Source organism: Echiichthys vipera (assembly GCF_963691815.1).
Source record: "Echiichthys vipera genome assembly, chromosome: 21".
Classification (NCBI taxonomy): domain Eukaryota; kingdom Metazoa; phylum Chordata; class Actinopteri; order Perciformes; family Trachinidae; genus Echiichthys; species Echiichthys vipera.
In genome coordinates, this window is record NC_139846.1 from 3,978,851 (window position 1) to 3,994,837 (window position 15,987).

Genomic DNA, 15,987 nt, shown 5'->3' on the forward strand with positions numbered 1-15,987 from the left:
GCTGCAATGATGGTGCAGATGAGTAGGAAACTGACCAGTCAGAGCAGACTGGACTTTTTCAGGAGGGGCTCTTAAAGAGACGTGCTAAAATGGAGCATTTGAGACAGAAGGTGAATACAGGTGTATTCAGACAGTACAAGGATGAACCTACAAATGAACATAATATGGGACCTTTAATATACATCTTTAGAATTACACCAAATGCACTTTAAACCCCATTTTCAAAACTGTTATATATATGATTTGAATAAAAATAAACCAAATAAACGACAGAATGAGGGATGTGTTTGAGCCTGAAAATCTGCACAACAAATAAAAGATATATAATATATATTATTTAAATAAAATAAAATTAAATCAAAATTGATGATGAAGCACTCCTATAAGTTACTTTGAACACGTCCAGCTGGGAGGAGGCCTTGGGGAAGACCCAGGACCAGGTGGAGAGATTAGATCTCCACACTGGCCTGGGAACGCCTCAGGATCCCCCAGTTAGAGCTGGTTAATGTGGCCCGGGAAAGGGAAGTTTGGGGTCCCCTGCTGGAGCTGCTGCCCCCGCGACCCGACCCCGGATAAGAGGCTGAAGATGAGATGAGATGAGATGAGAAATAATGATTTAAATATAATTTTTCATCATTCATTCTTTCCTTATAATTTTTCTCCCAGAACTTTAAATGAAAGTAATGAGATAATTTAAACATGTCAAGTATGAGTCTGCAAATTACAGCCATATATATGATTTCAATAAAAACAAACCAAATAAATGAAAAACAAAATTGAGGCTCCACATATACTGTATTATGGTACTTTGAATTAAACAAAAAAAATAAAAATAATTTTCTTCCTTGTTTTCTCCCCTGACTTTATTTTAAAAACAAAAAACATGGATAAGACAACGTAAATATAAAATAGTATTTAAATATATAAAGAGAGATATGTGACACCGTGTCTGTAGGTGTGGTTGCTCGCGGCGCCCCCTGCCGGTGATGACGCGCACCGCCTCCTCCTTCCCTTTTTCCTCCGTAGAGTCACGTGACACCAGCGGCAAGAAGCTGCAAACGGCTGCTGCGCGAGCCTCACCATCATCACCACCACGACCACCGCAACGGCACCGAGCCGACCGAGCAACCGGCGTCTTTACCGAGGATTCGAGGAGCCGGGCGTCATGGCGGGCCCCTGTTAAACAACAAAACAACAAACAACAGATTTATCCTCTTTGTTCTCCCTCGACGCCTCGCAGTGTTTCCGCGCCTCCACCGAGGAGGGGCCGCCGAGGAGAAGCTCTCCCTGTCCGAGTGAAGAAGCAGCAAAAGCGGCGGCGGCGGCGGCTGTTGAACCGGGGGGAGGTGTTCTCTACGGCACGAGCCGGAATGGCGGACCGCGAGGCGTCGCCGATACCGTTGGAGATCCGAGCTCGGCTGGCGGAGCTGGAGCTGGAGCTGTCAGAGGGTAAGACATTAATTAAAATATTAATTAAAAACCCCTCCTCTTTTCCTCCGCTATCTCACCGCCACCACCACCATCACCATCCACCTACTAACGGAATCTAACGGCTCATTCCTGCGGCCCCACTCCCTCCCTCCTCCCATCCAGATGTTTTGTCATCCAGGGGGGACCGGCCTGCTCAGCTCCCTGTGTAGCCGGGAGAGGATGAGGGCAGAGCGGGAACACACTGCTGGGTTCGGCCGCTGCTCTTTTGTCTCCGCGGCGATGTCGTTTGAAAAAAACGCACACCCGACTGTTTTGCACGTTTTTGGTTCGAAAACCAACCCGTTTGTTTGACCTTGAGATGTTGACACAATCAGCCTACCTGTGTGCGTGTGTGTGTGTGTGTGTGTGTGTGTGTAATACTAGCATTGCGATGCAACGCTGCGTGACAGAGCAGCAGCAGCGGCAGCAGCAGCACGGAGGGGCAGTTTGGCTTTTGATGCCCGTGATCTGTGTGTGTTTTTGGGCCTGCAGCAGATGAGGAGGAGGAGGAGGATACTTGGGGAATATCTTTTACCCTCCTCTTCCTCTTCCTCTCTTTTCCACACACTAACACATGCAAACAGCTCTTTCTACAGGGCCCTTTAATCTAAATCACAGCAAATCCACCCTGCCATTTCAACACAACCCATCTCCAGATAGGAGCTTTTCTGCCTTATATAATGGGGATGGCATATTTTATTCATACAGGCTCGGGGAAGGCCTACATTGTAAGGGAGGAAGCCTAGATACATGCTGGATATGAGCCACCCTGTAGCCTGCAAATGTCCATATATACTGTGGATTCCTGAGAGATTTGTCTTAATTGTGATTCGTCGCAGCAAACAAGGGTTTAACGATGTCGCTTTGCAGCAAAAAATCAGATTAAAGGTGGCGTGGACTTTACTCGTCTGTCATTTGTGTCAGGTCTGCAGTGAAACCTGCCTTACCTGCAGCTGGGTGAAAAATACAGTCTTGGGGTCTCCAGGGGACGGAGACAGAGCATAGATGCAGTTTCAGGTTTTAAGATTCTGGGACAAATGGTGAATAATTTAGCGTAAAAAGGGGTCAAATTTATACGTGGAGACAATCAGGAATCTGAAGCTTTAATCCAACCAGAAAAAAACATCAGCACCGGTCTTTGAAATGCTCCCGAGAGCAAACCTCGAGACATCACACTGTCCCTTTTTCCCTCTGATCAGCCTCATCATTTCTAAAAGCTTTTATTTTCTCTTGCTGCAGTGACACAACCACACACACACAAACACAACCACACACACACACACACACACACACACACACACACACACACACACACACACACACACACACACACACACTGAGGTAAAACTGTGGCAGCTGCAGGCCTATCGGAGCTCCTAATCCAGCCGAGAGTGTTTATCAGAGCAGAACCTGCTGCTGACAGATGTTATTAATGATGGAAACGGCGGGAGGAAGTGCAAACGTCACGCCCAAACGTCACACAGAATGAAACACTCCAAACATTCAGGTGTGTGTGTGTATGTGTTTGTGTGTGTGTGTGTGTTAAGCTTCACAGCAGGATGAAACCTGACAGGAAACCTGATGGACGTGTCAGTGTGTGTGTGTCACTGGTGCAAAAACAGAGGGTGTTTTGAGTGTGTGTGTGTGTGAGTGTGTGTGTGTGTGTGTGTGTGTGTGTGTGTGTTTGTGTGTGTGCGTGGTCCGCACGGAGATTGGACAGGAAAGAAAAACCCTCAGTTTTAGTTGTTTTATATTGGTATGGATCAACAGTTGATTGATCGTTTAGTCTTTAAAATATAGTAAATGTCATGAATAAAAACTCAAACATCATCATCAGTTCACAGAGAATTAGCTGATTCATCCATTTGTACACTGATCACAGAAAGTGTAATAGCAACAAAGCTAATCTTTGAAGTAATTTACAATTGATTAAAATAGTAAAATTTGTCCAAGGTGATGTCTTTAAATGTCTTGTTTCGTCCGAACCTCAAAGATATTCAGTTTAATACGATATAACACAAAGAAGGAAAGCAGGAAATCTCCATATTTGAGAGGCAATTTTCAATTAATCCAAGATCAAAATAGTTAATTTTTTGCCTGTTGATGGACTAATCGTTACAGCTCTGCACTCAAATATATTCTGGATGAATATTCTGGTTTTCCTTGTGTTCTCTGATAGTAAAGTGATTATTAACTATTTGAATATGGACAGTTTGGATTGCTGTTAATCAAGTAATCAAGAACATTGTTTCACAGTCATAGCGGAAAGTTAATAGCAGTTGCAAGCACAACGTCCTTGTGTTTGAGAAGGAAGATTTTTCAATTCAGCTAAATTAATCTTCACTTTATTGGCCTGTTTGGAATTTTCTCCAGTTAAATCACATCTTGAAAACATGCAAAGTTTTTATTTTGACCGTTTTCTTTATCGGTCGATTTGATTTTAGTCCACTAAGATTTCTTTAGTTGTTGATGCTTTTTAAATGCTGAACGAGGTCATTTTTAAGAAACTTTTGAGCACATCTCTGATAAACATTTAAAGTGGTGCTTTTGCAGGATTCTCTGTGGAGAAACTCCGTTTTCTTTTCAGTGTTAGTCGGATGATTAATGGCACGCTATATTGTGTTATAGATTGATGTAGTAAAAATGAAAAAACTACAGGCTATTTGAGCTTTTCTTTCTCCAAAACAGAACTTCCTTGTTTTCGCTAAAGGAATTTGAGAGCAGAGGATGAAGATATGTTGACTCAGATGTATTTATTCCAGTATACAGCTTACAATAATATGCACAACGTTGGACAGAAGCTCAGGTGCAATGCATCCAGGTACATGTAGGCACGACATTTACCGTCAGCACTGATCGGACATCCACATAAAAGGGAAAATCCTGAAGCTCAGAAACCGTTTAGTATGAGAAAAGTGGCTGAAACCAGAGAATAATTGCCATTTTTGCTTGATGAATGACTTAAAAGAGACATTACAGGGCTGTTTATGTTCCTTAACCTGTCTTCTTTCAGACTGGTGGAAAGAAAACATTAATTTGACTCCACTTTGTCTGTTTGTGTCTGTAGATTTCTCCTTAATTCACCAAAGGGAGTCTCTCCAGAGTCTCAAAGAGTCCACTTTTAGTCATTTTGCGTCCCTTTGTTTTGCTTTTGCATGTACTTTTTTTTAGTACTTTTGTGTTTCTTTGTGGTCAGTATTTGTATGTTTTTTGGTCATATTGCGTCTCTTTGTATTAGCTTTGGATCTCTTCATTTTGCATCATTTTTTGTCATATTAAATGTCTTTTCAGTCATTTTGTGTCCGTTTTATTGTGGTTTGCATCCACTTTAAGTCATTCTGCACTTTTTAGTGATGTTTTTGAAACTCATTTTAGTAGTTTTGCGTTTCTTTGTGGTCATTTGTAGTCATTTGTAGTCAGTATGTTTATGTTTTTGTTTGTTTAGTATCTGGTCTTAGTCATTTTGTAATAACTTTAGGTCTCTTTGTGGTCATTATGGGTCGTTTATAGTTGTATGTGTTTTTTTCAGGGCCCCTGACTCTTAGGCCCATTCAGTAATCCATGCATGTTTAAACATAACATTTCATGAACACAAAAAGTATTGGTCTTGATGTCAGTAATTAAGTTTGATGGTGATATCTGTTAAAGTGTTCACTTGCAGTGTCTCCCCTCAAACGATCATCTCATCATCAGACAGTTTGCCTAACTAAAATCAATTCATAATTCAACAGAAAGGAGAGCTACTCCTTTAGATGGACTGCTGGCAGGGAGGTTTAACCAACATTAATAAAGTCTCCATTCATAAAGAGTGTCTGAGGACACGGAGCTGCTGTCGTGTTGAAATGCAGAGTAACGAACCTCAGGCAACAATTTCCTGTCAGGTTTGATGGGACGAAACTTTTTATTCTTCGTCTTTGAGAAGACGCGCCGGCTCTCCACCTGTTTATTAGATAAAGTCAGCAATCAGCCGAGCTCTGGCAAGATAAGCCTCTCTCCCACTGCCTCGCTTAGTGTCGCCTAAATCACATCATCTCTGCCGTATTACTGTGACCTCTAGGCATTAGGGCGCCATTCTCCAGCGTTTGAGCTGCCGATGGACTCATTGGACGATAGCAGGAGGGAATCTGGGATCATTCAGCCTCTTTAACAGCCCAGGTGGTTCAGGAGCTGTCAATCCCCAGTGCTGAGGTGTCTGACAGACATCTAATTGACTGTCTGTGTGTGTGCGTGTGCATGTGTGTGTGCAGAGAAAACACATTAGGGGTCCGCTGGTGCACAGGACAGTTATCTGTTTGTTTTTTTGGCACATATGTTCCACACATTTGATAAATAAGTGTGGACAGACAGCATTGATGCGACACGATAGTCTGATGCTCACGTTTCTGATGAGACATAGTTTGTCACTGCCAGTAGTTCACTATGATTGGTTGATGAGCTTGTCCTCAGGGCGGGCCTGAGGCGGACTAGCCAATAGTGTGATTTGGCTGAGGAAAATGCAGAGAAGAGAATGTTCTTCTGATCCTTCACCATCTGATATCGTCATATTGCCCACCCCTAAATGACAGGTCTAAGTTCTTAAGCATACTGCGACGTCTGCTGCAGGGAACTCTGTTTTTCTCTGTTTACATGCAAACGCGCAACTGGAGTTTTTCAAAATCTCCACTCTGGCCGGGGTTTTTAGGAAGAATCGATTTCAGAAAGGAATTCTTAGTTTCTGTATAAACGAAGGGCACAAATGCAGGGAAATGTCTCTGTTTTTAAAAATAACTGTGGAAGTGTAAACGGGGCCCCAGTCTTTATTTTGATCCCAAATACACACCTGTAATGTTCCGTGACTGTATCTTGCACAGCCGGACGCTATTACTGTGACAAAATCTGTCCACAGACACATAAACACCTGGCCAAACAGTCACAACCTCCTCTGTGGTATTTTCCCGTTACTGCAGGTGTCTGCAGGACCATATTTTACCATGATGGCACACACACACACACACACACACACACACACACCTGGTCAATTTTCTATGAGAATGAAAGTCTCATCTATTCTCGTCTTTGCATTGACTTTGGATGTAAAATAAGTCAAAGAAAAAATCTGCTGCTTAGTTGAGAAGCTTTGGCACTCGTGTCAAATGTTGGTGTTCCTTGAGTCCACGGTGATAGTCGAAAGATTATCATTTTACAGACATGACATGTTGTGGATCGTTTCTTCCACTCCGCCATGACGCGCTACAAGTTTCTAACAGTGTAAACTCAGAGTTTGACGTCATTGTTCAAGGAATTGATAAACTCTGAGATGTCCAATTCACGTTCAGTCCAGTTTTTTTTTACTGGTCCTCAAGTGGAAACAGTTCTGGATTTCTGTTGTTCTCACTTCTCAAACGTGAGGATTTTCTGGTTTAATGTCATTGTGAACTGAATGTCGGTTCCAGGTTTCTAAACTCAAAACCAAACCCTTTTCTGCTGCTGGAAGGAGCTGCTCTTGTGTCGGTCAACGTCTGAATGCTGAGTAGTGCTGAGTAGTGTTGATACGCCAGGGTCAGTACTGATACCTCGATCTGAAGAATACAAATGTTTCTACAACACCCATTCTTTTCATTTAACAAAAGAAGTTCTCAAATGTTAGATTTTGTGTAGAAACAAGCAGCGGTACAAAAACGTATCCGTCTAAACTTCTCATCTATATCTGATTTTTAAAAAGTAAACAAGTACCAGAGAAGTATTGAGGCTTGATAGAATCATCAAGGCTAAATTTGACAGAAAAAAAGCATGTGTTTCTGGTTTAAAATTGGAAGCACACGGTGACAGCTGAGCGTCGGTGTGTTCTCAAAAATAGAGCAGCTGTCAGTTATTTGGTGGAGATGACGTCTGTCGAGCTTCATCTGACTACAATGAACAACTGTGGGCTGCGACTGTGGGTGTGTTACATAATGTACAATATCATGAGTCCACATGAATTAGATAACAGTTGGTTGGGAAATTAATTTAAAAAAAACCTGCATTTTTAAGACTTCTGGAGAACTACAGGGTTCTCACACATCCTGGAAACCCTGGAAAACAGTGTTCCGGTCATGGGAAATTAAAGGAAAAGTAAAATGTCTTGGAAAATTATTTCAATGTTCTCCAATTTTCCTTCAGCTGAGAATGACGTTGTCTTATGTTCAGGATCATAAAAATGTTCATGGTAAAGTTAGTTTATTACGGAAGCCCAAAAGGTTCATACATACATTTTATTTCCTCCTTGTAGTTTCCTCAGTGATAACAAGATCATTTTCCTCCGTTTTCCGGTGATAACGAGATACTTTTCTTTCCCGAGATAACGAGATCATTCATTCGAGAGCTAATGAATGAAAGGTGATAGTCCTGAGATTTCCATCACCCCTGACGCCTCATAAAGACTTCTCATACCTCGAAGAGCACTATAGACAACACTGACAGATGATTTCACTTGTTTATTTACTGTAATGAAACTAAAAATGTATCTGCACATTGTAAAACTCCTCTCTGTACTGGTATTTATGTTGCTGTAATATAGTATTGTCAATGATAAAGTTTGTTTAAAAAACAATAAAAAACCTAAATAATTAATGAGGACATCATTCTCACTTCGATTGCGCCTCGTTTTGTTTTCACGAGATCTCAAATTAATTATCTTGTTATCACAGGAAAACAGAGGGAATAAAAGGTATGTATGTATGACTCTTTAGGGCTTCCGTAGTTTATGGATGAGAAATCGGGAAAACTGTTTTATCTTCGGGGCTAAACGACGTGATATCAGATCGGTGTACTTGTGATCCAGCATTTGAGGCTTTTTTTACGATGGATCGACACAGCATAAATACAGTACATTCCTGTTTATTTCATTTAATGAAGCAGCTGCCAGATACTTTTACTGGCTCTTTTTTTTACTTTTTAAAGAAAAAGAGGAGATAAAAAGTAAGAGAAGAGGTGAGACTTGTCCAAACCATCATCACACTTTAATCATACAAGAGATGATTTTATGGATAAATTATAGTTTGATAAACCACATTTTAATTTCAATATTCCTGTTTTTAAGGCACTGTCACAAGAAATGTAATACACCGAAAAGTGTTTTGGTTTTTTTTGTTTGTAGATGAAAAAATAGTACATTATTTAAAACGTTTGAAAATCATTGAGCTATGTCCTGGAAAAGTCCTGGAAAATGAACCCTGCACTATAACTCAAACAATTTTATACAGCGTCATCGGGTCAAATGGCCAATCAGGATGGAGAATTATTATATCCCAAACTCTTATTCTGTATTTTCATGACCTGATATCTTAAAATCACATTGTCTACCAGGAGACGGACTGCACATAACAACCTGAATAAATCCTGTCATTAATCAATTAATCATTTTGTCAATAAAATGTAGAAGAAAGCTGCAGCTTAAAGTGTTAACTCATATCCAACCAACAGTCCAAGAGAATCAATAGCTTCAATTTTGGGCCACAGTGGTTAAAGCAGTCGCCCTATGTAAAGAGGCCGAAGGTCCTCAAGGCAGCCGCCGCGGGTTCGACTCCCCCTCTCTTAACCCATTTATTGTCTGGCTTATGTAATAAAGGCTTGAAAACTGCCGAAAAAAGAATCTTTAAAAAAGAATAACTTCAATTTATAACAATATAAAACAGAAAAAAAGCCAATCTTGAAGCTAGTGTTGATATTTTATCATGTCCAGAAAATCCTGCATTTCTCTGTCTGTTTGAATGGGACATTTAAACCTTTCAATTATCTCAAAGAGGCGAGTGGGAGACGAGCAGAGGGGTGTCACTGAACACCGAGTGGATCAAGTGTGGAGTCTAATTTTGATAATTGGTGAACACTTAGTGTCATTTATTGAGTGGAAAACACCAAACACTCGCTGGTTTTAGCCGCATAAAGCAGAGAGCAGTGGGATTATCCTCAGTGTTGATTGATTAATGAACAGTTACTCTATAAGGCGTCATGTGCATCACAAGTCACATTAAACTGCTTATTTCATGACAAAAAACCCTCAAACCATTCAGAGAAAAGAAACAAAAAGAAACAAATGTTCTGATATCGACTGAAAATGATCCTTTTTTATTGATGAAAACTGTCATTGATACGCTTATGCTCATTTATTATTGTTTGTGAAATTATGCAACTGTAAAGACTTTATTTAAGGCTGCAATAACTGGAGTATTTATAAATATTTTGTTTCATTTGGTAGAGCAACAATTAGTTAATTGATTAGTTGATCATCTGAAAAGTAATCTGCCGCAATTGGATAATTTCTTAACCATTTTTTAAGCCAAAAGTCAAAATATTGGCTGTTTTTAGCCTCTAAATATAAACATTTTCAGCTTTTTTTGTTTTATATTGTAAACTGAATATGTTTTTGGTTTGGGCAAAATTAGGCATTTGAAGACGTCACCTTGGAATCTGAGAAACGATGAATCCATAAAATAAGTGTGTGTGTGTGTATGTGTGTCAGGGGTTCGTGGCTCTGCTGTGGACACATGCATTGTGGATCAACTGGGCGCTCTACAGTCCACACGGCCCCTGCATGATGTGAGTGTAGTGACAGCCCAAAGTCCCCACACATGAGGCATACTTTCTTTTCTGTGTTTGTGTGTGTTGGTTGTACGCCTGCTGGAGGTAGATTTGGTTACCATGGCGGCTTTGTGGGCGGACTGGCTGTTTATGATGATGTTATAAGAGAGAGAGATCAAATAAAAGCAGGATGTTGATGAAAAAGACAGCAGAGGAGAAGCCAGCAGACACAGAAATAGATAGATAGATGGACGGCTAGATATAAATACATGGATGTATAGATCGTAAGTTTGGGTAGTGTTCACTAGGGGTGTAGCGATACACGTATTTGTACCGAGCCGTCACGGTACAGGCAACTCTGGACGGATACAGAGGTGGGCCGCGCTCTGTAAATGATAGCGTTAAGATGGTGAATGTACAGTCTTGTTGCAGCATGGGTGCGCAGTAGCAGCCAGCGAGTGAGAGTCGATAGCTTTGTTTGAAATTGTTCCCTCATGCACTCACTCACTCTTCCCTATATAGTGTTTATTAAATAGTGCACTATATAGAGAATGATCAAATTGAGAGATTCCGGACACTACATTGGAATTTTTGCATCAGTAGATGTGCCGGATATATGTGTGACGGAAACGGGTGCGTCCAGCATCACGTAAACATGTAAACTCATTTTTAGTCTGTTCATGATACAAACCTGCACTCAGGAGGACGGTTAAGGGTTGTATTGATGTTGCTTGTTTATTTCAATGTTCAATGCTCAATCCTGAATAAATTGTTGAAATTTTGATGGTGTTAAAGTTTGGTTTTGTTAACAATGGTTTTGTGTCCTGACTGTGAGCTGTAATAGCCCACAGTTCATTTATTTCATGAGTGAGTAACAGCAGTAAGCTCGTGAGGAACGCTTGTTGGTAACTGCAGTTAGCTCTCTGGCTACCATTAGCACCTCTTCTGCTTCTTTTTCTCCTCCTCCGGTAAAACACGAATACCTCGCAATGTAGTATGCGAAAGTACAATGTAGTGTACATCGTATGTACGCTCAAATTAGCTGTGCATTGTGGGTATTTTATAGTGGACTATATAGTGAATGTACTTAACCACAGAGAATTTGAACACCACTTCAAAATGGCTTACAAACTATGTAGTCCACTACTGCTATGATAAGGAACGATTTCGAACACAGCAACTGAGAGTAGCAGAGCAGGCTGCAGCGGCAGGCACGGCTGCAGCAAAGCATGCGTGGATGGATGTCTAATGAACAGAGAGCGAACTGCGTTCCGAACGACCACATGAAACCGGAGCTTGCAGACGTCCCCCTGTCATTCAAATCCCCAGTGTGGGATAACTTCAGATTCCAGGTTAATTATGAACATGCACGCACATTTAAAAAGGCACCATCATCCAGGTGTAACTGTCCCCGTTGCTGTGAAAAGAACCAAGCAGAGCAAACCCAGCTCCAGACTCTATTCAACAACCCCTACCTGGGAATTCAGAACGGGAAAATATCATAAGTTAATGCTGCTGTTGTACTTTTTTAAGAAGATTTTCATTTATAGGAGAATTGCAGCAGTATATTTTTTTTATATTTGTTATAAATTTTATTTTTACGTTTTAAACTGACAGCTAAAACTGATTAACTGTTGTGTTTAGCTGTTTACTAATTAAACTTATGTTCGTTCATTTTCTCCTTAACTAAGAACCGTACTGTCCTGTTCCGTACCGGGACTTCAAAACCAAGGGACGTACTGAACCGTGACTGCAGTGGACCGTTACACCCCAAGTGTTCACATGTAAACCGGTTCTGATACCCCAATAACCTGGAATTCAGTCCTGGTATCCAATAGGACCTTTTTCCAGTCTGGATGGAGTTTCGAGAAGTGTAACCACACATGCGACTGCTTTTCAGCTGGCCATCGCCCTGACTCACTATGACTTTAGTGACGCGTGTGTGTGTGTGTGTGTGTGTGTGTGTGTGTGTGTGTGTGTGTGTGTGTGTGTGTGTGTGTGTGTGTGTGTGTGTGTGTGTGTGTGTGTGTGTGTCTGTGTGTGTGTTGGAGGTGTCCGTAAATACATGCAAAGAGGGGACTGAGAAGCTTTCAGGTACCAAAATTTGGCACCGGTTGATTTAACTTGAATGGGTATAATTGGGTGCAGTGCAGTATTTGGCACTCCTCTTTGCTGTTTATAATAGATAACATTAAGACAACATTTTAAAGCATTACAACAATGATTACCTGATGTGTCATGCCAAATGTCGTCTTGTTAGTACATCAAATATGTTTGGTTTTTAGATTGCTGGTTAAACACTGAATCAGTTAACAGATAAAATAGTAACCCTGATGTTGTCTAGCAGAAGCATCTCTGTCAAAGTAAGATTTAAGTCTGGACCCGATCAGAGAAAAAGCAGATTACTAATGAGACCAGAAATTTAATAACAACTTGGCGGTATTAGTCTCTACTTCATATTTCCAGCAGCAGCAAGCAGAAAATGCATTGGAAATCGAACCCCTCATCTGTAAATGTCAAGTTTTACAATCAATCATCCATCCATCCATCTTCAACTGCTTGTCCCTATCGGGGCTCTAGGGGCGGGGGGGATCCCAGCTGACGTGAGGCGGGGTCAGGACAGGATGCCAGTCTATCACAGGACACATAGAGACAAACAGAGACAGACAACCATTCACACCTACGGGCAATTTAGAGTCATCAATTAACCGAACACCTGCATGTCTTTTGATTGTGGGAGGAAGAACCCGGGGAAAACTCACGCAGACATGGTGAGAACATGCAAACTCAACACAGAAGGGCCCCAGCCGGGATTCGAACCCTCTTGCTGTGAGGAGCTAACCAACTTGCTAACCATCACACCACCGTGCCGCCCCAATTTTACAATCAGACCAAAAAGAAAAAAAAGAGGAGGAGGAATAGACCAGAGTGCAGAGCATCATCATAACAAGACAGACTGGGGTTTGAGCAGAAAATGCAACTAAACATTTAATCCCAGAATGCGTCACACTCTGCAGTAAAAACCTCCTGAACCATGAACACATGACACGAAGACCACAACTCCCCTGATCCCACGGCGCTTCACCACGTCACCAAACGGACTCTTTTCTTATAGTTTCTATTAAGAGACGGCAGAGTTACATATTTAAGACCCTGTGTGCTTCAGGAAATGTGTAACGGGCGATATTTCTGTGACCAAATTGAGAAGTATAGCTAGTTTGTTTTAGTTTTAAGGGCAAAATCTGTTGGACGAGCATTCAAATTACAGAAGTCGTGAAATTCAGTTTGCCGCAGATGACATCACACCTGCTGAAATGAGTTTTCAGAGACTTTTAAAATATTTTTTATAAAGCTCAGACCTTTCGGCTGCACAATCTCAGCGGGCTAAAAAACTCCCATCTGCAGTCAGGCGCCATCGATCCTCCCTCAGCTGTGTGCCATTAAAACAGCCGAGTGTCGGAGAGCGAGCAAGGAAGGAGCAAAGTAATTAGTCTGCCAATACAGACTGGTATGACTGTGAAACGCGCGCACACACACACACACGCCCTGGCAGGTATCATTACCCCACTTCTCACATCTGATGCTCCAAATCCAAGATGGCTGTCTCGGGCCTTTTTTTTTTCTCCAGGAGAACCGTCGCTAGGCAACACCCTCCCTGCTCTGTTGCGCTGCAAGTGGAAGATGGCGTCTCCCCAAGGAGCGTGTGTGTGTGTGTGCGTGTGTGTGTGTGTGTGTGTGTGTGTGTGTGTGTGTGTGTGTGTGTGTGTGTGTGTGTGTGCGTGTGTGTGTGTGTGTGCGTGTGCGTGTGTGTGCGTGTGTGTGTGTGTGTGTGTGTGTGTGTGTATGTGTGTGAAGAAGCAGGAATTTTGTTATGCTGCGGTTGATCTCAGAAAAGGCCTCACTCAGATATTACACACACACACACACACACACCCACACACACAGAGCAGCACAGATGAGCAGATTGGACCCAGATGTTCTGGCTATTCTCCATGGTCTGATTGTGAAATGCAGACTCTTGTTCTCTGGCTATCTATCTATCCGTCTATCTATCTATCTATCTATCTATCTATCTATCTATCTATCTATCTATCTATCTATCTATCTATCTATCTATCTATCTGTCTATCTATCTGTCTATCTATTTATCCATCTGTCTATCTATCTATCTATCTATCTATCTATCTATCTATATGTATATCTGTCTGTCCATCTATTTATCCATCTGTCTATCAGAAACATGGATATCTGACATTCTCTTTTCTTTTCTTTTCTTCTCTTCATTCAGTCCTGTCTCAGTAAACCCCCTCAGCTCTGCAGCATACTGTACCTTTTAGTTTTTTCCACAAATTCATAAATGTCTGCAGCACTTGTTTTGCACGTTAGAGTTCAGCTCAAGTGTCCAGGCTGCAGAACAGGGTGTGCTCACTGGAGATTTGTCAACTTGATTTGTAGTCCAGGAATATTTATTCCATCATCAAGCCGACCAAAAGATGTTCTCTCTCTACGAAATGCCTCTTTCTGCAGAGTAGATGTTGAATATTGCAACAGTAAATTTGTTGTCAATATTTGTTTTGTATGATAGATGCACAGCTGCGACTGTGCCCTCGAGCCGTGCACCCAAAAAGAACTAATGAAAAACAGCAGAGTTCATCTTTTGCAAACGGAGTACTAGAGTCACCACTACAGGTGTGATCATTTCTTTTATTTCAAGATGAAACAACAGCTTCAGATGAAGCAGAACACGACTAACAACAAATAAAACTGGTGATTCACAATGTTGGAGACAAGTGAGCAGCTTTCTCTTAATGTTTTTTACGCCTAATATGTTTTCTTTTCTCAACAAATAGTATATAAAGACATGAACATCCTTAGCCTTTCCCTGTTCATTAGCCTCGTATGCTAAATACTTCCAAAGGGCCCTTTTGCTTTGTTCATTTTCTACTAAATCTGGTGATAATGCTAGCTGCTTAGCTCTGTCGTTACTGTTTATTCTAAGACGTTAGCTGCTAACTTAATGATAACTTAACAGACGTAGCTGTTTAATAGTTCAATGTTGTTGAAACAGGAATTCTACTGACTCTAAATCCACCATAATGACCGGGGTGTCTGTCTTTAAAACGCTTCACCAACTTTGTTGTGCTACTTGTTTACATCGTTTCCCTGGTAGTTAGCCTTGTATGCTAAATACTTCCAAACGGCACTTTTACTTTGTTAATTTTCTCCTTAAACTGGTCTGATCTGGTCTGGTCTGAAGGTCTTTTATGGTCACTATACACTTAACATGATGAACCAGCGTTCATGTGCTCAGAGAGACGAGCTGGAGCTGCTGGGGGACGTTAACACGTCAGTTGGAGAAGACGGCACTTTTGACGGCAGAAGTAGCGATACTTTTGCAAGTTAGTGTCTATTTTTATAATGATTTATTTTACTAATTTTAGTATAGATTATTTCGGACCCTACTTACAAGTGTGTTTATATTAAATCTGATATCTTCTTCCTACATTGTTTTGTTTAAACACATCAGTGTTGTTCCTTCATCACAACGAACAAACACACTATCGTTTTTCTCAATAAAACACCAAATGTGGGTTCATCCGCCCCTGAAAAATAGTCCCCAACGAATGCTCAACTTCCTATTTGCTTGATAAAACCAACAGCGATCAGCTGTTAAAAAGGAATCTACATATTTGTGTATATAAAGATTTACATCTCATCTTAAGCCTTGTATCCACATGGATGGAAATTTTTTACCTAATATAGCTTTTCCTTCAATCATTTATCGAGATACCATGATACAAAATTAGGTGATAATAACAAGCACATACTAACTCAAATATTTCGGAAAATCTGATGTGATGTGAAATATTTTAAGTATATATTTTTACACTTGAGTTCTTAATGAAATGAGAAAATACTATTTAAGAAAATGAATATGTCATTACCTGAAAACATGTAATATTATGTTATGAAATGACCTAT

At 40.9% G+C, this 15,987-nt stretch overlaps 1 protein-coding gene across 1 annotated transcript in view; it reads left to right on the forward strand.

Moving 5' to 3' along the window:
- Positions 1-1,139: 1,139 nt before the first annotated feature.
- LOC310963201 (disco-interacting protein 2 homolog C-like) overlaps positions 1,140-15,987 on the forward strand; it is a 53,961-nt gene continuing 39,113 nt past the window's right edge. The window contains exon 1 of the mRNA XM_083935890.1: positions 1,140-1,449. Within this exon, the coding sequence (XP_083792016.1) occupies positions 1,371-1,449 (79 nt within the window). The 5' untranslated portion in view covers positions 1,140-1,370. The remainder of the gene's footprint in view (positions 1,450-15,987) is intronic.